Source organism: Platalea leucorodia (genome assembly GCF_965183815.1).
Source record: "Platalea leucorodia genome assembly, chromosome: 15".
In the NCBI taxonomy this organism is placed as follows: Eukaryota; Metazoa; Chordata; class Aves; order Pelecaniformes; family Threskiornithidae; genus Platalea; species Platalea leucorodia.
This window is the reverse complement of record NC_138837.1, coordinates 4,052,108-4,075,722: the sequence shown is the minus strand read 5'-3', so window position 1 is coordinate 4,075,722 and position 23,615 is coordinate 4,052,108. Positions and strand designations below refer to the sequence as shown.

Here is a 23,615-nt window from a genome sequence, read left to right as displayed (position 1 = left end):
TTTTCAATTAGAGCAGCTCCTCTTTTAATTTGTTTATTATTAACCCTGCACATAGCTCATGAATTTACATGACACTTATATATGTACAGTGAGGAACATTTTCTATGCCTGCATCTGACAGAAAGACTTTTTATTTGCAATCAGGCAGGTGCACTGAATTAATATACCAACAATATTCAGCTATGTTAATATTGGCCAACACTCATTTAGCTCTGTTTTATTCATCATGTCAGTTTGTTCATTTATCCCAGTTATTTTACAACACGAAGAGGAGCTTGCGTCACCCGCAAAGCTGCAGAGCAGCCTGTTTGTGGGAGGTTTCGGAGGACTCATCTGGGGGGAGGGCGGTTTAGGATGACTTAGGCAGGTTTCTTTGAGTAGTGGGAAGCAGAAAATATGGCACTTAAGAGAGACCAGAGAGCTATTTCATGGGTACTCCGGACTGGAATGAAGAAAGTGGGAAAATGTGCTCCTTTGAACGAGATGAACCGCAGCATTAGAGCAAACTGCAGCTCCGTCACCGACCCCGCTGTGTGTTTGGAGATCTGGGGTGTCTGGGTGCTCTGGGGGAAGGCTGCTCGCGAAGCAATAGCTGTATCTTCCAAGACCGTGCAGTCATTGCGTCCCAAAGGACTTATTCCCCCTGAAGACAGTTTTGCATCTCAGAAGCATGATAGGTCCCTAAAATCCTTATTGGGGTTCTGAAAGGCTTGACGTTTTCAGGGTGCCCTTTTTGCCATCAGAGGGCAAGCGCTGCCTTACCTAGAAGACCCCAAATACTGTGAGAAGGATCTCCTGTTGTGTAATTTTCCGACCAGGGCTAAAAATGGCAGAAAAATAATCTGAGAGAGACTTAAGGCAAATTTTGAGGCTCAGTACTGTGGGCTGCTGGGCACCGCTCTATCACTGTCTGCTGCTGGAGGAGCCCAAGCGCTAACACACCGAGGTTTCAGTTTAAACGTTCCCTTGGAAATATTGCACTAATGTTTGCACTCAGCATGGCATTTTAGAGCACTGCATCAAATAAAAGTTGAAGTCCCCATCCCTGGCTGCTATATATCAGCAAATCTCTATTTACATAATGAGAGTGACACAGATTTACACCAACTGAGAGTCTGGCATGCTGCACTTAAAGGCATTCATGAATTTAAATTTACAAAGTGCTTTATGGTTTGATTTTTCTCCATACTATTTTCCATGCTGCTCCACCCCACAAGGAAAAGACCTCACACACCCAACCTGAAACAAAAAGAGGTGTTTATGTATAAAGACATTGCATCAACATTTGTCAGGCAGAGTGCACACAGAGAGATAAACAAGCTCATTCCTGATCCATCATATGCAGGACTGGAGTTAAAGGAGAAGAGAGGGAGGGAAGAAAGTTTATTACATAAAATGAGCCTGGTCTAAATTATTTATTGTGCTTCTGCTCCAACAGATGGGACTGCCCTCTGCACCTCATCAGCGGAGTCAGGGACTCCGGTGTTGGCCAGACTGAGTAAACAGCATGAATGTAACATCATGAGCTTGTCTTGAAAAATGGATGGGCTGGTGTGTTATGCAGTCTCCCTTCGGTGCTGAGGGAGCTGCTGGCTTTTTTTTTTTTTTTTCTGATAAATCACTGGCTGCAGTGCTGTCTGCTGCAGCACTGGGAGCAGCGTTGTTATTCCGGGCCGGTTGCGGTGCAGACCTCGGCTCCTCGTCCGCAGCGCTGCTCTGCCCTGTAATTGTGGTGCAGGTCCAGCCACAGCCCGGCCGGAGCGATGGGCGGGCTGGGCAGGGTGGAGCAGTGGCAGCTCTTCACCCCCGCCCTGATGCTGGGCTCTAATTTAGGGCTTGAAGCTTTGACTTGAGTGTTTTGGGTTCCTTTTTAAGAGGGAGTCAACAAGGGAAATGTTAAGTTGAACATGGCATAGAGGGAATGGAAGAAGAGGGAACAGAGAGATGTGAGGGATGCAAAGAGATGCGCCAAGATCTTGCTGGAAGACAGTAGGGCAAGAATAACGCTTCAAATGTTTTGGTTTGGCGATTTAGTTTTTTTTAAATGTTCTGATTTTTAGGGACGTTGTTACCTATTTCCCTTTCCTTCCTTCCTTTCCCACCTTTATCCACCTCCCTTTGCCTTGTGGGGTGAGTGTGTGACTTTCTGGGGCAAGGTCTGGCTCTTCTGTGTCCCTGTAACGTGTCCATATGTCTGTGATTTGTGGCAGTGTTTTATTTTTACTTTTATTTGATGTCTGCATGGGCTGGAGAGCTTCAGGCAGGTTGAAGAGAGAGAACTAAAGTAGGTGTTTGTTGCTTGCCCTTCCAAGAGCTTTGGTTCTCCACAGATGGATTTATTATTGGTGTTTACTAAATAGCAGAGTGTCCAAGTCCTTGAGCTGTGGGCCAGGCAGTCCTGTCTGTCTTGCCATGAAATGAGCACCAGGGCTCCTCTTGGCCTCACTGGGACGTGATCAAGTCACTCTTGCCTTCAGCTCCTTAAGCTGGTGTGAAAATTGCAATTAGGCATGCACATCGAGTAGCTGGATGTCATCCTTATTTGCATGTAGGATTGCTGGATGGATGTGCAAATTTGGGTTAACTTAAGCTTTTTGCTAAGTACACAGTTGGGAATACAAATAATCTATGGGCTGTCTAAGGAAAATTGGCCATATTTGATTATTTATAGCTTCATCAATAGATCTTTTACTGCATACTTGTTTCTGTAGTAGAAGTAAAAGATTCTCAACTGGTGCTAATCAGCACGGTTCCATTGAGATCCTCAGAGTTTTGCTGATTTACAGCCGCTGACAGGGTCACTCCCTTGTAGATGGAAGTAGCCTCATATGACTAAAAGAAAAGACAGAAGAGAGAAAAATGGAATGACCCAGGTGACTGAACATGTATGGAAGTGTATTTATCTTCCCACATTTCTACCTCGCTGACCTGAGTTATGAAGTTTCTTATACTTTTAATAGGTTTTAACAGATCCAACTAAACATTGATTCTGTTGGAATATTGCAGAGACTTTTATTGCTTGCTTGAAAATTGCATATGGCAGTCCCCGGAAAGATGGGGGCCAGGATGTAAGAAGAGGGAATTACTAAGAAAAGTCGTGTGCGCTTACAGATGCGCTTCCACAAAATTTGCTGTAGCACTGGGATGCCTACATGCTCAATGCCTGTCTGTCAAGATAAGGAGCCTTTTGTGTCGTGATATGTACCTTTACAGCCACGGCTACTGATGTATGGACGTGACTAAAATGATGCTATAGCAAGTTTATTTTTATTTTTTCTTCTTGTAGGGACCACCTGGTCGCCCAGGTCTTCCAGGAGCAGACGGTTTACCGGGACCACCAGGGACGATGCTTATGTTGCCTGTAAGTACAAGCGTAACTAAAAAAAGCATTTAAATGAGTTGGGCTTCTTGGCTTTGCTACCGTTTAGTGCCTGTTCTTGCAGAAGTCTCCCATTTCTTTTACACCAAGGACACATTTTCCTTAGTATAAAGGATGGATCCTGATGGTTCCCCTTGTAAAGCTACTTTTTGCAAAGCACTGTAACTTCTTCACTAGTCAAAAGCACGGGGCAGGTAGGTTAAAATTTCCAGAAGTGATGAATAAGCTTAAGTATTTCTGACTGGGCATGGTGATGGAGAGTGAAAGTCATGAAGAAGCAACTGAAGACACCTCCAAGGGACAAATTTCCAGGCAGAACCCTCCCTCCTAGAGTGAGGAACCTCTAAGAGCTCCTTAAAGCAGGTGCCAAAATCGTAAGCACCTGAATGAACTGGTTTCTTTTGATGACCAGTGGTTAATTTACATTGGTTTTTTTCCTCATACATGAAGCTAGCAAGTACCGAGTTAGCCTTCTTGGTCCTGCGATGCTAAAGGAATGGTTGTATTTTGTATCTGCTTTGATGTGAGAAAACCCTAAGGAAGCCAGCTGCTGAAAATGAGTGGTTAGGTACCAAAGGGAAAGAGTCTTTAGCAAAAAACCGCAGCACTCTTGTACAGGCTCCAAATGGTAGGGTGATACTTGTGTAGGTTCCTGGCAGGGTGCCTAGGACAGCCTGGGCCAAGTGCTCAACATGGAGCTTAGCTGGCCATTACAATACATTTGTTGGCCCCTACAGTAACCAACCGTAAGCCTATAAATTGCATCTCTTTGAATATGCTTGCCAGGTTCGTGTGGTCATATACCTAGTGCCAACCAAGTGAAATGCAGAGGTGAAATAGAGGTGAAAGAGCCGTCCAAGTAGGTTCTGCAGCCTGGAGAGTCCTTCTTGCAAAACCCCAACCACACATGTAATTAAGGCAGGAGAAGGGTGTGTGTCCTGGAGAGTGTGCTTGTAGCTGTTGGGGGTGGAAGAGGCAGAAGAAAACACTAAACTCTTTCCCTTTCAAGTTTGGGAAAATAAAACATTAACGCTTGGAGTTTTTTAAATCCTTTGTGTGCTGAAGGATCCTGGCTCGAACAATAAACCAAACTCTGTTCTTTGAAGCACACTGGCACAGTTGAGAAATATAGCCTTTGTCCTGGGGCAAACAGGCAGCTACAGCCAAATAACCTGATGCAACCCTATCTCCGGGGGTCTCCTGGCCAACAGCATCCGCATGGGGAATATCAACCCTGTGAGAACTTTGCATTTAGTTTTGAACGGTGGTGTGTGAGGTCCTTACAGTTCAGAGCCTACAGTCCCTCTCATTGTGCGTTACTTTGAGCTGGCAGAATTTGCTGTGCGGGTACGGACATGGGAAACAGTCGGTTTGTGCCTGTGAGCTGGGTGACCTGAGAGCACGATGGTTAATAGGATGGTCTGGAAGGACAGCGATGGGGTTGGGTCAGTCGTGCTGAACAGAGTTGTTTAGGAGTCAAGCTAGCGTGAGGGTGGAGGGACAGCAAACCTGTGACCTGCTTTCTACCTCTTGTTCCCATCAGTTCCGCTTTAGTGGAGGAGGAGATGCTGGCTCTAAAGGACCTCTCGTTTCAGCCCAGGAGGCCCAAGCCCAAGCCATCCTGCAGCAGGCCAGGGTAAGTGAAGGGCGGCGGGGATGTCTCTTGCAGCAGATGCCTGAGGAAGCAGAGGAAGACCAGAATAAATGTGTTGGAGCAGGTGTCTTCATCCTTGCACCATCCATGGTGCTGGTGGTGGCAACAGCCTCTCATCTGAGGTGGAATTGCTTGTGTGGCTTGCGGTGATGACATCTGGATGACTTGGCCTTTTACTAAGGGCCAGCAATAGGCCAGGCCCTAGAAACATGGTTTTAAATTGCCTACAGACCTTGGACCAGGCCTTCTGCTGGTGCTAGTAGGCATAGACCTGTTGGCTTCAGCAGTGTTTGCTGTTTATGCTGATAGTTTTGAGAATCTATAGGAACAGTTCTGGTATGTGTTGTAGGGGTTTTCTTTTTCTTTTGCGTTTTTTGGTTGTTTTTTTTCCAGTAAATCATCATAATTAAACATATGTCACAGATGTAAGCTGTTCCCAGCTCTATGTATCTCAACAGGCAGATTGCAATTTTCTTTTTTTTTTTTTCTTGGATGACCTTATTGATTGATGATCAAATAATCCCTGGCGGTGTTTATTATGTAGGCTCGCTGGTGAAACAAGGTCAGCCGTGCACATTCCCAGTACAACTGTTCCCTGCCTAGATGAGTACCTTAGTGTATAAGGCTTCATACTCATCTGTTTAAAAAAAAACTTAATTTCTAGCCAGTACAGCTTTGAAATTTTTATTCCGTGAGTGCTTGCGTGAAGTTACATTTGATCACTGACATTTTAAAAGCAGAGATGCAAGAGGCACAATTGCAGCAGAAGGGAACATGTAGGGACCCCGCAAGTGCCCTCCTGCTGCGTTTGCCTTGATCTTGCCCAGGAGGGACCAAATTCTGGCTGTAAGCAGACCCTTGCAGTAAAGGAGAAAATATAAGATAATTCAGGGAGGCAGTTCGCAAGGGGACACAGCTTTGGGAGCGTTGCTCCTCTCCCTGCCAAATGCAGTCATCCAAGGACAGAGCTTAGGTGTGCTCCTCAGGTCCGAAGCCCACATCTGTCTGCAGCTGGGATGCGTGGCTCGGATGTAGCCGGTCTGTTATTCAGAGCTGTTGGCAGTCGCTTTAGCACAGACTTTGGGCCGGTCTGCTAAAATAAGCTAAAAAGCAATTTATTTCATCCTTGAATGAAATACAGTCCATTGGGGTCTCCACCCAGCTGCGTGGCACATGCCCCTGTTAGGTTTATAATGAGGGTTTTGGCTTGGCTGGGGCTATTCTGATTTCCATCCAACTCCCCTTTTACAAAGGAGTTTGATTTTATACATATTCAGGTGGAGTACAGGGCCCTGATGCCACCAGCCACTGCATTTTCCTGTCCATTAACCTTGCTCTGAGAACAATATTGGTGGATTATGTTTCTGGTGTTACCTTGTCAGTCTTAATTTTAAAGCTGCCTACAGTTTTTCCATCAGCATTTTATTTTGCTGGGAAATAGGGGTTTTGAGCAGATGAACATTTCATGAGAAGCATCTGCTTTCTCAGACTCTCTCTGGTTTAGTTCTTTTCTTTCTGCCTCTTGAAAATTGTGACTGTTATGAAAAAAACAAAGAACCACCCTCCCCTCACTCAAAGTCCCTTTTCTCTGTTTTTTTAATTTTCAGTTTTTGGGGAAAAAAATTGAAAAACAAGCAAATCCTGGGTGACTTTTGGGCTGTGGATGTAAAGTTGAATATTTCCATAAAGGAAAAAATCCTCTTCTTGGTTAACTTCAACGTATTGTCAGACAATTTCAGCTGAAAACCCTGACACCAAAGCACAAAGGGAAATAGATGACTGTTTTTTTTGGTGGGGAAGTTACAGGAATATGTCAGGAATAGAAAAGGAGTCCTGCAGGGGGGAAGATATCTTCTTTCCTTTTTTGTGGTTTGTTTTTCTCGTTATCGTTGTTGTTAATTGCATTGTTAGGTTGATTTATTCCCTTAAAATTTGGCTTTCATTAGACACCGAACATTGTCCCAGCCGGCAGTGTTTCAGAGCATCTCCCTTTTAATGGGGTGTTGTAAAAAGATGCCACATAATCTAGCATTTGTGCAATATTTATGCCATTGCAAGTGCAACCACGGGTAGATTTTAATTACTGGAGTACACAGATAATTACAACTCTTTTAAAGTGTTGAACTGTCACAAGGGAACAAATTGTCCGAATGATGCTCTAAAGTGTGGACCAGCCCCATTACCCACCATGGAAATTACTGACTTGATGCATGGTTACATGACTCCTTAATTATTGCGCTAAAAGCCCCCTGTTGCAAACAGAATTGTTGTTCGGTTTGCAGGATATTAAATAGTAACCAAAAAAAAGGAAAAAATTCCTCCGATATTGAACTCCTAGGATCACAAAGAAAAAAAAATCCTCCTAAACTGAACTGAGATCATAAATATGTGAACAACCCCCTATAGCCTGTCCGGGCAAAGTTTTGATGTTTCCCTTCAATAATTTGTTGCCAAAAGCGTCCATTTTATTGTTGTCTGTATGTGATGATGGAGAAGGGGAGTACGGGTGTACGGGGGGAGGATGCCTACAGGCGGGCGGGGTGTAGGTCCGTGTGTCTGCATGCAGACCCACGCCCCACCCGGGGGCTTTCCCCGTTTCTGGATGCAGAAGGGAGTTGGTGGGGCAGCAGGTTGGGATGCTCTTGGGTAAATTCACTGAGGGTGCAGATGTTGCTCCGAGGATTCGTGGTTCTCGGGGCATGGAGAGAACGTGTGGCTGGTGGCGTGATGGTGGCTTTGTCCCATTGCAGCAATGAAGCAGAGACACCAACTTGAGCAATGTCTGTCTTTCTGTTGCAGCTGGCGCTGAGAGGACCAGCGGGTCCGATGGGTCTGACGGGGCGGCCGGGTCCCATGGTAAGTGAACGGGCAAGCAAGGACGGAGCAGACCTAGCTGGTGCTGGCTCCGTGGATGCTCTGGGTTACCTGCATGAATGGCTCTTTCTTAACATGGTATGAATCTTCCTGCTGGCTCTGTTGTGGCAAAATGTAATAAATCATGTTCTCTGTCCAAAGGGACCCCCGGGCAGTGGAGGACTAAAGGGAGAAGCTGGAGAAATGGGACCTCAGGTGAGTATGGGCAAATTGGGCAACCGGGGAGGATCTGGGGGAAGTGAAGGCGTGGAGCAGCCAGTCCTGCTTTAGAGGCTGTTGTGAAGGAGCGATTCACTAACCCAACGCCAGCTGAAAGTAGGAAGGTGTGGGAACATCCGTTTTGCATATAAATGTCCCTTCGAATATCCAAATGCAGACTCAAGGCATAATTTTAAGCCAACAGTCTAAAATTCTGCAGGTGCGGTAGTCCTTTCCTGCAAAGACATCTGCGGAGGAGTCCTGTAAATATGAGATAAGTTGGAGTGTGGGGAGTTTGCTAACACCCAGGAAAATGTTCTTCCAATGCCTACATCCTGCATTAAGGAAAAGTTCCCGTTTTCTAACGGTGGGGGAAGTGATTTGTCTCCACCAAGGGGAGCTGCTTGCGGGGCAAAGGCTTCCTTGTGGATGAACGTGTGTGATTCTTGTCCAGAGATGCTCAGTCCTGAGCCTTTCCCTTGTATTTTGAACCACGGGCTCTGCTTGAGGGGTTCACGTCCCATTTTGTAGCCCTGGTGACCCTCACGGCCCCAGCAGCGCCTGATCTGCGATGCCAGCAGACACTGGCTCCGTCTGTCATGCCTTTGGGTGATGGCCTTTCTTCCTCTCTCCTTGATGCCTTGCAGGGTCCGCGAGGCATCCAGGGTCCTCCTGGTCCAGCAGGAAAACCAGGCCGCAGGGTGAGTGTCCTGGGAGCTGTGCTGATGACCGCATTAACTCCAATTTCTGCTAGAAATCGTTTCTACTGCCAAACAATTTCTGAGCACCGAGAGCGTTGCACAAGAGCAGGCTGGCAGCCAGCCGGTGGCTTGTCCAGGGCCCCTCTGTCCATCTGGGCAGGTGCAAATGAGGATGAGAGTTGAAAGCCGGGCGGTGTGGGGAGAACTGCAAGTCCAGGTTTCCTGCTCTTTTGTCGTTCTGCGGTGCTGAGGTTGTAGCTGCATCAACGCTCCGGGCTGGTTTGGACAGTCCCCAAGTCTCAGTAGTATGCGAGGAGGATCCAGTCCCCAGAGGGTTTCTGGAGCTGGTATAAATCTTGCTCACTCGCTCTGTCGACATCCCCAATCCTGATTTTTATTTTACTCCGTTCTCTGGCTCATTGTGATTTGGCTTGCCAGAAGAAGAAACAAGAAAGTCTTTTGTGTGACCCACTTCTGACTTTCTTAAAAAAAAAAAAAAAAAAAAATCTCATTTCAATTTGTGGATGCCATCATTAGCATATCTTAAAATGTGCTGGAAGATAATTATTTCAAATTAAAATCAATGACCATGTCCCAGCATCCCACGTAGCGAAGCAGCTTCGCTGCCATTTGTCTCGCACCCCTCATTAGCGCCAGGCTGAGCCCGGGATGCTGCTTCAAAAGCAGACCAGCATTTTTTCCCTCGCCAAGGGAAGCTGCTCCCCAGCTGGCGAGCTCTGACTTAAATAAAACTTCACTCAGCCACAGACCAAAAAGCAGATGTCCCTGCGGTCCTGCCTTACCCTTTGTATTTGACTTTGTTTTTCTCTGTTGCAGGGACGAGCTGGCAGCGACGGTGCCCGGGGAATGCCAGGCCAGACAGGACCAAAGGTAGTGCCACGTATTTATGTGCTTTTGGAATCTGTCTGCTTTTTAGCAAGCACGAACTGAGGGACCCTTGGCAGAAGGAGCCCACCTTGCTTGGAGGAGGTGGTTGAAATGGCCCAGCTACTCCTGTGAAGTCATGGGCTCCACGTTTGAGAGAAAGAAGTGGAACACACACCTAGAAGGCAGAATAGCGATCTTTCTCTTCTTTTCCCTTTTTAAATTTTTTTTTTATGCAACTGTTTTAAATTGCTGGATCCTCTTAAGAATGAAATATGCTCCCTTGGCTGCAGTTGTAGAACAAATACTTTGGAATCCCAATTATGAAAAACAAACATGAATGAACAGTTGGAAACTTCCTAAAATATAAATACCAAAAAAAATTACCTATTAACTGGGTGAGGAAATGTAGAAGGCGTGGTGAGGAATTTTAATGCCCTGTATTTTTATTTGAGACAAAACCCCTTCATTCAGCTGTGATCTGCTGGTATTATCAAGCAAGAAAGAAGCTGTTCCACTGAAATTAAATGCAGAGAAAGTTTGCTCAGGGAATCATGTATTAGAAGGTGTAAGTACTTTATTATGTAGATACTTAAAGCTGGAATAGATGGGGAGTTTTGATACAGAGACAGGAGACTGCAAATCATTTATCCAGTAAAGTGCTTTAATGAGCGTCGACTGCCCTCAAAGGAGTGGATGCCAGGGAAGAAGGGGAAACAGAATAACGAGCAGTGCTGGGAAGGAGATTTGCTGTGAGCAGAGACAGAGCGATGCTCTAGGACCTTCTAAAAGGAAAGGGCTGTTTTACCCTGGGCGCACCTCGATCTGTCCTCCGATCTGCTCAGGTGTAATCGACTTTCCTTTCCTTGCTGATAGGTAAAGGATTTGTGGAAGGGAGGAGGTGGTACTGCTGGTACAAAGCAGCTTCACCTCTTTGCAGAGAAAAAGGGACTTTTCTATCTACTGGATCGTGCTCACTGCCTTCTGCCCTGGGCGTTAGGAGCTGGTGTCACCCACGATTTGCAAACGCCCCTGTGTCTTCTCTCTTTTCTAAAGAGTTGAGGCTTTTGGGAAAAGGCTGTCTTTGTGCATTCCTGTCCCCATTTCCCCCCAGAACACAGGAGACTGAAACAGGGCACAAGGTTGGAGAGAAACCCTGTTGCAGCTTGCCGTGGTTCGCTATGAGCTCTCTCTACATACTGACCCGGAGGAGCTGCGTGGGCATGGGCGAAAGCCGTGGGAAGGCAGGCTCCTGCTGCCCGCCTGCTCTAGGGCTAATGGGGTTTGCTTTTTCTTCCTCACACTTGAATTTCTCAACGTTGCCCGTTTCCTTTGGGAGCATCCACCGGCCTGGGCAGGGGACACGAGGAGCCCACTTAGGGGATGTTCAAATGGTCATTTGCAGGCAGATGCTGGCAAGCGCTGCCTGCGCTCTGCCAGCGTGAGGTTGCATGACTTTCTCAACATGGTGCCAAGCACAAATTAACACACCCGGCCTTTTAGCAGAGCTCATTATTTTGGGCTTGGCATTGTGCTCCCCAGAAGGATGCCCAGAGCTGCGTTTACAGCAGTAGGCAGTGGCATGAGCTACTGGAGATGTGCAAGAAGAGAGGTATGCTGGGAGCCATCCTTGCCTTGGTTTGCCTTCCCAGTATCAGTAGTTTGGGGCTATATATCCCCTATACATCCCCGGTTTCACAGCTGGCTTTGTGCCTGCTCAGGCTGGGGTCAGGCAGAGCAGGCTGCTCTTTGCAGGGTAGCGTGGAGACGCCCCTTTTGCAATACCCTTAAGCATCCATATGAAGTCACCAAATTTACCAGCTGATGACGTTCCTTTTTAGGTCAAAACAGATCTGTCTTCTGACCTTGACTTCATTAAGACGTTTTCCAGAATTTATTTGTATATATATTTGTTTCCTTGGCGTGTCCAGGAGGGTTGAAAGGACGTATGGGATGGATTGCAGTGAAGCTCAGGGTGGTGTTTGGGGACCCACTGGCAGGCCTGGGAATACTGGTGTCCAGTTTGCTCACCAGTGGATTGTCACTTGTAATTCCATGGGATTCAAAATAAATAAATAAATGGACTAGAAGAACCTGTCCAGAAGGTGCTTTAGGTCATGAAGTCATCATCCAGAGAAACTCTGAAATCCACATGGAAAAACACTTAAAACCGTAGGTGCTGGGGGAAGAGAGAGGAGGTAAAATGACTTTGAGCTTTTTTTTTTCTTTTTTTAATCTATAATTTTGAAATCATCATTGGTCTGATGGGAGGTGAAGGCTGAACGAGGGAGAAAATCGATCCCTCCTTGACACAGAAAGGAAACAAATTGGAAAGATATTCAACAGCAGGTGGAAATGTGTACTAAACTGGTTTTTCTTTTAGGGTGACCGAGGGTTTGATGGCTTGGCTGGCTTGCCTGGTGAGAAGGGAAATAGAGTAAGTTATCTTCTACTTGTCTTCTGGCCATGGTCTGTAATGAAACCTTGGCAGGAGGAGGTGGCTGGGAGGAGGGCAGCTATCGCTGGGGATGAGCCACAATGGTGCAATTAGGAGAGGATGAGGGTGTCCCATGAGAGCGTGCGGGATGTCACAACGTCCCTCCCAGGCACAGCATTCGCATCCCAGGAAGCTGCAAGGTCCCTCTGGGACTGCTTGAAATTGGAAAGGGGAGAAAAGAATTACCTTAATAAAATGCAGACTAAAAAACCAAAACAAGAAGCAAAACCTGCTTTTAGACAGTGCAGTTGTGGATGGAAATTGCCAAAAATTATAATGGGATTCTTCTCTTTGCTTTGCAATTAAACAATGGGAAAAAAAATGCAAGAAGCCAGTTATTTTGGCAGGCTGTTCGTGCCTCCCCTCCCTAGAGAGTGCAGCCATTGCTTTATACAGCAAGGGAATGTTTGAACAGCGGAGATTGTATCGTGATTACAAGCTACACAGGAAAGGGAAGACCATGCCTGAGAGAGATGCTTAATCAGCCAGAAATGGAATAGCATGCCTTGGGTAAAGCAATAACTATGTGCAGAGCCCGAGTCCCTCTCCTGAAGGAGTTACAGTGCCTGCTTGGTTCCTAGACCCTGCTGAAGTGTCACCAGTAAATGCTGTGAGCTCAGCCCCTGGGGGACATCAGTCTGTCAGTGCTGGGGCCCACGCGTGGTCCTGAGCGGGTAGGGGAGGGCTGCTGCTTCAGAGAGCACAGGGAGACGGGAACCGTGCACATGGTGCAGACAGAAAAGTCAAGCCTGTTTCTTGGTTTTGCAACGTTACCCAATGTTTTCTTGTGCCAGGGTGTCTCTGCCTTCTCTGAAGCTTTTCTGTTGTTCCTTTATAGGGTGAGCCAGGCCCCCATGGACCCCCAGGGGCACCTGGAGAGGATGGGGAGAGGGTAAGTCTATCTCTGGATTGAGCAGTTCTTTGAATTCATAACTAACTCCTGTAAACAAGAAGCAGATGCAATATCAGCCAGAGACGTGGCAAGAGCAGCCAGCACCGGCATGTCGAATGCTGCCGGTCGGCAGCGGCAGCACCCCGTCCTTGTGTCCTGGGGGTGCTGGGGGTGGCCATGGTGAGAGGGAAGCAGAGCAAGGGGATGGGAATAAAAGTGAAAAGAAGAATTTGGTTTTAAACACCTGGTCAGCAAACTCAGGTTTTGTTAAAAGGAAAAAATAACACAAGAAAAATGTTCATCCTCTAGGTGTGCGAACTATCACTTCTGATTTTCTAAGATCCAGCAAATTGCAGCAAGACTTGGGAACAGAAATTCCAGACAGATGTAGGAATCGGAGATTAAATTGTTCACTTCTCCTTCCACACTGTTTCGTCAATAGTCAAAGGCCTTCAGCAAAGCTCAAACTAAGTGATTACAGGTTTAGAAGGGCTGCTTTAAGAGGAGAGATTGAAAATGCTGAATCTGTGGCTGTGAGGAGCGTGTGGTTTTATCGGAGGAGCGAGTATGGATTTCCCGGGCTCTAATCCCCTTCCGCGATGTTTTCTTTCCACCTATGGCTATTTGTTTCCTCTGTAAAGCACAGATAATAACACCTTCCTCACCGTGAGGTTGTGAGGATTAATTAGTTGCGGCTGTAAAGCGCTTTGAAGTTGAAAAGACCAAACCTGTGTCTTGCGGGAGAAGAACGAGTGTCTGGAGAACTTTAATCCTAAAGAAAAAAAGAAACCATTTGAGGTGTGCGGGGAGAGAAGCTCAGAGGGCGTAACTGGGAAGAGGAGCATGAATTTTATCAGCAGGAGGGTTTACAAGGGCTGGCTGCTGGGATTGATTTCCTAAGAGGGAGCCTCAGGTTTTAAGTGATTTAAAAGCAACTCAGAGGAAGCACCATCTAATACTCCTGGGGGATCGGAGGGGCATCAGCGGGAGATGGGAGTGGAGGGGTGAGCCATTACCCCTTTGCTGCCTCTGGTTTATCTGAGAAGCCTGTGGGCTAATTTGGCTAAATCACGTTCCCAGGGCGGTGCTCCCACGCTGGCTTCCCATTCAGTTTGGTACTAAATCTTGCAGTTATTGACTTGCTATGCCCTGAATTGTTTCTACAATATCTTGTCTATTAGCAAAATCCATCTTTATAAGCATCGATGTGAATTATGAAGTATTCTTACAGCATTTCTAACTGTGCTGGTTTTGGTTGGGGTAGAGCGAGTTTTCTTCATGGTAGCTAGTATGGGGTTATGGTTTGGATTTGTGCTGGAAACAGTGTTGATAACACAGGGATGTTTCAGCTATTGCTGAGCAGTGCTGACACTGAGTCCAGGCCTTTTCTGCCTCTCACCCCCCAGCAGCGAGCGGGCTGGGGGGCACACGGAGCTGGGAGGGGACACGGCTGGGACGGGTGACCCCAGCTGCCCAAAGGGACATCCCACACCGTATGGCATCATGCTCAGCAATAAAACTGGGGGGAAGGTTGGCCGGGGGGCCGCTGCTCGGGGACTGGCTGGGCATCGGTCGGTTGGTGGTGAGCAATTGTTTTCATTTGCATCATTTGTCTTTCTCAGGGTTTATTTCTCTCTCTTTGTTATTTTCCTTTTCATTACATCATCATTATTATTATAATATTTCAATTATTAAACTGTTCTTATCTCAACCCATGAGTTTTCTCACTTTTACCCTACCAATTCTCTTTCCCCATCCTGCTGGGGGGAAGTGAGCGAGCGGCTCTGTGGTGCTTCGTTGCCAGCTGGGGTTAAACCTCAGTAAATTCTGCACACGCAGTATTAGTCTTCAGGCTTACGAGGTCTTCCTTATGCATGGCTACCCTTTTATTACTCCAGGGAAGCTGGTTTTCTGTGTGATTATTATTTAACAAGAATGAAACACCTGTGATGTGACTGAAATATAACTGGTTTGTTCTGTCTCTTTTGCTGCTTCTCTCTGTGGCTTTGCTGCTGAGCAGGGAGACGATGGAGAAGTTGGACCCAGAGGTCTGCCTGGAGAACCCGTGAGTATCTCCTCCTTTGGCTTGCTGTACAGCAGCACTGCTTTGGTCTAGGTCTTGATATGATAACGGTGTTTTTAGAGGTCCGGTGGGGCAGCTCTTCTGGTGCTAAGCAAGACCCCTGAGGTCCTCCAGGGACTGAGCTTCCCTTGCTTGAAGAGCCATGTGAATGGTTTAGAGAGTTATCTTTGCTGTAACAACTCTATTTTCCTTTTTTTTACTAAGATGGCTACCAAAATGAGAAGATGCTGTCTGTGGTTTTTTTTTTTGTTTGACAGGTTTTTTTGTGTTTCGTTTTTTGTTTGCCTTTTTTTAATTTTTAAATGAGCAAATTTCTCGCTGACTTTCTTTGCTCACTGGCTAGTCTTTGAAAAAAATGTAATTGTAAATGTAAAGCGTAGCTTAGATTGGTCTCATACCTTTCTCGCATGTGTCCTACCTGATGTGGTATTTAGGATTCAGGTAAGTAGGCTGGGGTAGAAATTATGCATGGTAAACATATGTGAAATACAGTTTTTGTGAGTGTTCATAGCAAACTCCAGCGAGGAATGGTTTTGTCTGCTGTTGTGCGGTAATGGCAGCAATTAGCTGTGCAGCTCCCTTGCCTGCACGCTTGGCTTTGTGCAGTGCGAGAGATCCCTTTTCAATCTCAGGATGAAATCCTGGCAGGGTTGAGCTCAAGGGGACTTTTAGCCCTGTCTTCAGCGGGGTCAATATTCTTTTCACAGTGCGCAAAACTTAATAAATCTGCAGGGTTTGTCAGTTTGGGCCTCCACAGGCTGCTAACACCGGAGCAGCTCAACCAGGGCTAGCGAAGGAGGGAGTTCCTAGTATCAATAAGGTTAAAAGGAGATGCTAGCATTGTTGGACAAAAATCTCTTGACTAACCTAAAGAAATGCTTTCGGGGAGTATCCCACTGAAAAGAAGCGGTTGGGTTGTCAGTTTGAGATTCTGACAGCATTTTTTCCCCCCAGTACTGAGTATTTTTTACTTCACTGGCAATGGTGAACTCTGTTTCTGGCTGTAGATTTTTGTGCGCCGTACAGTTGCTGGCTGCTTATTTCATCCCCAATGCATTTCCTTTGTTATGAAAAGAACATTAACTATCTGTCATTTGCAGTCAGCTTTGCTTTCAAAATGTCTTATTTTGTTGTTCTAAGGCCCAGTGTGGTGGCCTGAGAGTAATTGATGGGACCTGTTGGACACCCTTCATGTGAGAAAGGGAAGGGTTGGCATTTACAGACCCACTGGAAGTAAATTATAGATGAGATGTCTGATTAACTTCTGGGGAAGATTAATCAACTCAGCTATCTCCTTAGCCCATGTCTAAGCAATAACTTATAGGTTATTAACTTCTTAAAAGTGTTTATGTGCTCAGGTAACACTGTAACAAAAGAGGAATGTAAACGATGATAACGCATGCAGGGATGTTTATTTTTATTTCAGCAACACAAATAAATATACCTGCCATGGACAGAGTAAATGTTTAAATTGCATTACAGGAAACTTTTTGTCATAAATATATGCACCCTAAATCTGCATGTTTGCCTCTTTCTCTGCCCTGAGCCAAAAGAGAGTCTTACCAAATGTAATGGTAATTGAAACTAGTGGTGGGGATTCCAAAATTTCTTCTTCTTCATCCTGCTCCATTTCCTTCCAGTTCCCATCGCCAGTTGATACAAGCAGAGTTTCTGCTCTGCTGGGGCTCAGCGTGCAAAGCTTTAGCCCGTGAAGGTCTCCGGCGGCTGGGACAGACTGCCCGGTCGATGCATCCAGTTTGTGCTGCAAACTGCATTTTTTGCAGGATCAAAATCCCCGTAGCCTCCGAGATCAGACACTTTCTTAACGTCTCCTATTTTATCCTGTAACATTTCATTTTAATTCCTCTGTCCTCTCTGCATCATAAAAGGGGACATATAATATTTGGGCAGACAGATAAAACTGCCTGCCGATCAAGAACGATTTTCCTCTGTGAGTGAACGAGCCCCATCCTTGTAAATACCCAGAGTCCCCTGTGGTCCCTAATTTAAGAAAGGGCCTGTGTTTAACGGGTGAGCTTTCGGATCTGCAGCTGAACGCCCACAAAACCCCATCCCTTTCCTTTCACTACAAACCCACCTTGAAGGCTCAAGGTAGAGGAGGTGCCAGGGTGTGATTTGCAAAGCTTCCTGTTGAATGAATACAGCTCCTGGCATGGCTCTGCCTATCAACGTGGTGCTCCAGTCCTAGCAGTTTCCCTGAAGATGATGCAAGGTTAAATCTGGTGAGAAAGCTAGAAAGGGAAAGAAAACACCATGATACCAGGAATCCTGACTGGTTAAGGTTTAAGAACCAAAAGTCTTTGAAAATATACATTTACGCTGCAGGCTGAAAACGTTTTCCAGCCTTGCCGAGTTGTATAGATTGTCAATGATAAAAATTAAATCTGGAGCAATTCTGAAATGCTAACCCTAATGATCTGTTAGCAGCATCAGGTCATTCTTCATAATACTTCCCCAGCTAGAATGACTTGGCTGCAAAGTGTTTTGCATCACTGTGTGCATTACAGGGTAATCCAGGAATATGATTAAATTAATAAAAAAAAGTTGGTTTAAGTGGGCCTTCTTCCAATCCAAAGAATAAATGCCTGTGCCTATATTATTTATCTTTTGAACTCAAGGATGTGTGCACACAGGATTGCTCTTACTGGTTTGTAAACCAAGAAAGCTGCTGTTACTGCAAAACCAGCAAGGTCATTGCCGCGCCAGCCCCGACACATCCCTGGGCAGAGCGATGCTCAGCTGTGCACGAGCTCATCCCGATCCATGCTCGTGGCAGCGCGGGGGGGGGCTGGAAACACTAACCCCGTTTGTTTCCCCCAACAGGGACCCCGAGGACTGCTGGGACCGAAGGGGCCGCCGGGACCCCCGGGGCCACCGGTGAGTTCCCGGGGCTGCTGCCCTCAGGCAGTCAGCCGAGCTTTCCGGGCAAAATACCCTGTCCCCATTAGTCATTCAAGCAGATAATACAGCTGTATAATTTTATACATCTGTGCAATGAAAAGAAGTGGTATTAAAAAAAAAAAATTATGGCTCAAAGTCCATATTCTCCCCCATTTTCAGTGGTGTCACGTCCATTTACGGCGGCTCAAGATTTGGCCCACCTGAGTAAATATTAATGCCTCGCTCAGGCTGAAAGGGAAGAATGAGAGTTATTAACACAGTGGCTTTGCTATTAACTTTTGCCTGAGGGCTGGTGAGACTTTAAAGCAGTTTGTTCATATTTCGGGTGAAAGCCAAGGAAAGAATGTGCTGTTTTTTATTCGGGAGACAGTCACCTTATCTGTCGTGTGCTGCTGGAAGTGCTGATGCAGGGGCTCTCTCTGTAAATCACTGCAGCTCGCTGAAGTCCCAGAACTTAAAAACCAAAACCCAGGCTGCTGCTAGAGCTAAAGGGGTCAGCATTTAATGGTGAGCGTTGTGAAACCCTTAGCCCCTCCTGGGACACGAAGACATCTTCACTCTGAGCTCCTAGTCCTGCTGAAATTTAATGAGGGTTCAGGATCTGCTCCAAAGCTGTCTCGTATTGCACGAGCGTGCCATTACACCCAGATAAGTTGCCCCACCAGAGCAAAACGGTGGCGGGGGAACCCCGACCAGGACATCTCCAGTTGACCATGTACCATGTTACCCCCTTAATGAAGACGCTCAGGGAGCGTTTGATCCCAGTTGCCTTTTGTTTTGGCAGGAGGCAGCGCGGCCCCGTTGCCTTTGCCCGCTGCCATGTTGAAGGATGCATTCGCATCCCGAGCGAGGTTTTTTGTCCGCTTGTTCATTTTCATTCGCTACTCCATGGCTGCTCGCCGTCAGAGGCGATCGGCGGTGGTACGTAGCCAGGATTTGCTCAACCTAACGCTGATTCTGCCTTGCAGGCAGGTTAAACCAGTGGGGAAAACACTGAAACGACTTTTTAAAGTGTAAACTGGATTCATGGAATTGACCGCTCTACCAAACACCTTTAGAAAATTGTTCCCTTTCCATGCGGTCTAAAGGGCCTCCCGATGTTTTTGTTATTTTTGTGGCAGTTTCTCTGCTTTTGTGGTGCAAAATAACAAGGTATTTTCTTAGTGCTGTTTTTTAAATCCTTTCTCAGGGTGTGGCTGGTATGGATGGACAAACAGGTCCCAAGGGGAATGTGGTAAGTTTTTACTGCAAATTTCACAGGCGGTTCAGATATTATATAGAGAGAAACGTAAAATGTACTCTATTAAATTAGATCTGCTAATTGCTTTTTAGCCTGGTCTAGATTCCTATCAGAGCCTGTGAAAACCACAGAGGGTATCTTCCTACAGCAAATGGCTGTTAATTTATTATAATTTCTGATGGAATTACACATTATTTCCCTATGAAAGATCAAACATTTTCATCGAGATGTATGTTGTTCTAATGAATATCAAAATATGGTAATTTAACTGAGGGGAAAAAAAATCTTTGTGCCTCATACTTTGTACTAATCGGATGAAATGGACTCCCTGCAGAAGAGCCAATGCAAAGCCGGGTTGTGTTAAAGCCCCGCTCAGCTCATTTGGGCCGCATGTCCATGCAGAGAAGTGAGTGTGCCCTGAAATAACTTCACCCCTCCCTGTCCCGCTGCGGAGGGAAGCTGTTTCCCTTTCCCAGGAGCTCTCGGTTACCGGCGGTGGGTTAGAGAGGGTGTCGAGATGCTGCGAGAGGGTGCGGGGCTGTGCCGGGGCAGGAGCTGCGGTGCCCAAGGAAGCACCGGCTCCGCTCTCGCCTCTCCTGCCTTCAGCTCTGCCCTTGTCTCCTCGCAGGGTCCTCAAGGTGAGCCGGGTCCCCCAGGACAGCAGGGTAACCCAGGTGCTCAGGTAAGAGGAAAATGCCTTTTCCATGGGTAGGAAAAAGGAATGATAATTTCAAACAAGCTTTGCTCCCCCACCAGAGATGGGACCAACAATAAGGGGATTTGCTGGGAATTGGCTTGACGATAAGTCCTGGCCCAAAATCTTCCTGAAAATGCCCCCAGTTTCAGATTCCCCTGGTTCTCACCTGGCTTTTGCTGCCACGATGCAAAGCCAAACCCAGGTCCAAGCAGTCTCTTTGGCCGAGCCACATCTTGTGGCTCATGTCTGATTTTTAGCATCCCACGGTCCAGTTGCTCCGGAGCCAGATGGGTAATACGGATGTCCAAGCCTTGCTGTCAGCCTCCTCCACGGCTCTCAGTAAGTCTTGCCCCTCGGAGCATCTCCGTTTCCATCCTGGGGATGAGTCTGGCTGCACACAGCAGAGTGGTGCAGCTCTCCCGAGGAGGCATGCTGTGCAAAAGTGAAATTTTATCGCCTCTCACAAGACATTTTGAGAATGAATGGAACTGGGGAAATCCCCAGCCGTCACAGGCACCAGAATGATCCTCAGCTGAGGCACTGCCAAAATGCATTTGGAAAGAATAACTTATTCCTTAATGACCCTATTTTTTTTTTCTTTTCACAGGGTCTTCCAGGTCCACAAGGCGCGATCGGTCCCCCAGGAGAGAAAGTACGTTTAAATACTGCAGCTCTGACTTCAGACAACTGTTGCCATTAATATGCATTTGCTACTTCAGCTGCTCCTTTGCCCCATATGCAACATCTGTTTGCAGCCGTGTCTATGAAAGTCTAATGTGTCTCATTCCAAACAGAAGAGACAAGAAAGCACGGTTTACCTCTAATTCATAATATTTGCGTTCATTTCCTATCTTAAGAGAAACATTTTGAAGGCAGCCTGTGGTAAGACACGAGGAGAGGACTGAAAATTGTCTTTTTCTGTGGGCTAAATGCCTGGAAGTCTGGGCAGGATGGTAATTGGGAAGAGCCTGTGGATTTGGCTCGCTCGGCTGAGATCCCCTCCCTCTGCCTGCTCCCTGCCTGCGCCGGCTCTCCCTGATTTTCCACTGCCGTTAACGTGGGGTAGGTGCTGGCCGCGGTTCCTTCCAGGCAGCCCTGGGACCGTCAGGATTTAAACAAGGGGAACAGTTTTGTCTATAGAGCATCAATTCTCCTGGTGTTTGCTCGGCTCCCGTTGAGTAGGGACACAGGAGAATCCCCTGCTTGCGTTGGCAGCCTGGGGCGGACTCAAATTATTGATAATTTTCCTGAGAAGGAGCACATTAGCAGTTCTGCCAGATAAAGGGCTCTCGGATTTCAGTGCTGAGTCACACACTCACAACAGCAGTGGCAGAAATCAGGGGGTTGCTTAATTAAAAAGGTAATCATTGAACGGTGTTAAAGGAGCAAGCACAGTCAATTGGGTAGCTCTGTTCTTCCTTTGCCAGTTAATCACCTTGCCATTTGTCACCAACGAATGGGCATTTCTCGGTCCAGTGAGCCCCATAGTTTGATATCCTCAAATTTGTGCTTATACACACGTGCAGCATCGCGCTCTTTTGGCAGGACAGCAGCTTGATGCCTCGTGCCCCAGCATCTCCCGTTGAGCTCTCATCTATATCGTGTTTGTGTGAGCTGCTGGCACTAATGCTGCAGCATCCCAGGATGCTGGAACAACTCTGCCCACAGAAATAAGCAGACTCCTGCAAGTCACGACAGCTTTTCCAACAGGCTCACCTGTCTGTGGCCTTTCACAGCTAGGAAAAGCAAGAAATGTGAAAAGCCCCGTCCTCTGACGCTCTGGAGACTGAGCATTGCAGCGGTTGTTTTTTTGTTTGTTTTTAGGGGCCGCTGGGCAAACCCGGTCTTCCTGGCATGCCTGGTGCAGATGGTCCTCCGGTAAGTCGTCCTCTCCTGGGTGTCTGCTTGGCGCCAGGGCTGCGGGGCCTGATCCTGCACCCATCCACCCCGGGGTGCACCATGGGCTCGGGAAGCGTGTGAGCCTGCAAGGTCAGGCTCACCCTGCCCACGTTTCGGCTGGATTGAAGGGTTTGAGTTTGAGAAGCCTTATCCCTGCTCCAAGCTTTGGTCGCCCTCGCAGTGCAGCACTAGGTGCTTCTCACCATCTCCTTGGGCTTTTTTCCCCTCCTTCTGTTTCTCCTCTCTGTTTTACGTAGGTTGGCAGCTCGCCAAGGTAGGGACGGTCTCCTGTGTGTGTGGTTATGCGTACCGCAGCACTAGCACGGGGTGGTCCTCATCTCGCTCGGGGCCGCTGGGCACTGCTGCGGAACGGTGATAAGAACAGGTTGAAATTGCGTGTCAGTGTTGTATTCTTGCAGCTTCCTCCTAATCCTACTTTAAACATCATTTGCTTCTTGCTCTAGAAATTGGTCTTAAAAATCTCTGGCCTTTAAACCTGAACTCGTTTTTACACACCTCAGAAGCACCTGGTTTTAAGAGTGACAAATGTAAAATAGTTACATTGCACTAATGTAAATGCAGAGCGTGGCAAAAAAAAAAACCAAATTACATTTCCTACCCTGAGATTATCATTCCTACGGAGGGCATTTCGAACATTCATACAATTGTTAGCTGAGTCAACAGAACAGCTAAAGCAAAGCCCAGAACATCTCTAAGGCTGTAGCTTTTGATGTGAAATTCCTACAGCCGCCTCCAGGGAAGTTCAGCTGGAGAAGACGCCAGGTCTATTTTTATGCAGACTGAAGGCTGCTAAGACCGGCAAGCTGAGCACGTGTGGGTGTGCGTGGACACAGGTCCTTTGCCACAGGTAGCCCTGTAGTTTGCAGACAGTTTGTAGGTTTGTAAGCATACGGGTTGCTCTTTCCAAGGGCAAAAACCGGCCGATGTTCTCTTTATAGAAATTGGTCTTGGAAGATATCTGAAAATCCCTGAGGGCCTGAAGCATCTCACTGCGAAAGCCAACCAAGTTACTCATCAATTTTTGATCTTAGTAGCAGTAATGGAGACGGGCATTTTAAAAATGGTGATGATTTAGTGCAGAGTGGACAAAGGCTTTTGAAATCTTGCTTGACTTCCATTTTGCCTCCCCTGGGGTGCAGAGGGACGTCAGGAGCTGAAGGCAGGCACAGCTATATGACCACCTTTGCGCACTGATGCTCTCGGTGCCATTTAAACTCACAGAACAAATTCAGATTGCATTTTCTTCTACATTTTGTTGATGTAAAAATGACAGCTGTCATTTTGTTTCTTTATTAAACTAGCTTGTTTTATGAAATCTGGCTTGGCTGACATTCCCATTCTGAAAATACTCTTATGATTTCCCTTGTTATATCGGTAGAAAGTAATTTGTGTATTTAGAGAAGAGTTTGTAAGTAAAGAAACCATTGAGTGCAGAAGGTTTTAGTGGCTTTAGAGCAGCTGGATGTGCTTTCATCATTTTTATAAAATAAAAGGTCCCTGTGCGTGCAGCGAGTGCCCTTCTTGGGGGCTTATTGCTTATGTACAGACATTGCCAACCAAAGAGTCGTCTTCCATCCCAGCTCCATTTTGGTTCCAACAGTGGGGAAATCAACGCTGAAAACTACTTTTGTGGATTTCCCCCATTTCTCACCAATCCTCCAAGCTATATCTGA

The 23,615-nt window shown here is 46.7% G+C and overlaps 1 protein-coding gene across 1 annotated transcript in view; it reads left to right on the top strand.

Moving 5' to 3' along the window:
* COL5A1 (collagen type V alpha 1 chain) overlaps positions 1 to 23,615 on the top strand; it is a gene marked incomplete at its 5' end in the record, with an annotated part of 122,786 nt that overhangs the window by 50,889 nt on the left and 48,282 nt on the right. Inside the window, 14 exons of the mRNA XM_082327859.1 lie at positions 3,287 to 3,361; positions 4,923 to 5,015; positions 7,833 to 7,889; positions 8,049 to 8,102; positions 8,753 to 8,806; positions 9,644 to 9,697; positions 12,075 to 12,128; positions 13,027 to 13,080; positions 15,101 to 15,145; positions 18,008 to 18,061; positions 19,275 to 19,319; positions 19,954 to 20,007; positions 20,630 to 20,674; positions 21,847 to 21,900. Of these exons, the coding sequence (XP_082183985.1) occupies positions 3,287 to 3,361; positions 4,923 to 5,015; positions 7,833 to 7,889; positions 8,049 to 8,102; positions 8,753 to 8,806; positions 9,644 to 9,697; positions 12,075 to 12,128; positions 13,027 to 13,080; positions 15,101 to 15,145; positions 18,008 to 18,061; positions 19,275 to 19,319; positions 19,954 to 20,007; positions 20,630 to 20,674; positions 21,847 to 21,900 (792 nt within the window). The remainder of the gene's footprint in view (positions 1 to 3,286; positions 3,362 to 4,922; positions 5,016 to 7,832; positions 7,890 to 8,048; positions 8,103 to 8,752; positions 8,807 to 9,643; positions 9,698 to 12,074; positions 12,129 to 13,026; positions 13,081 to 15,100; positions 15,146 to 18,007; positions 18,062 to 19,274; positions 19,320 to 19,953; positions 20,008 to 20,629; positions 20,675 to 21,846; positions 21,901 to 23,615) is intronic.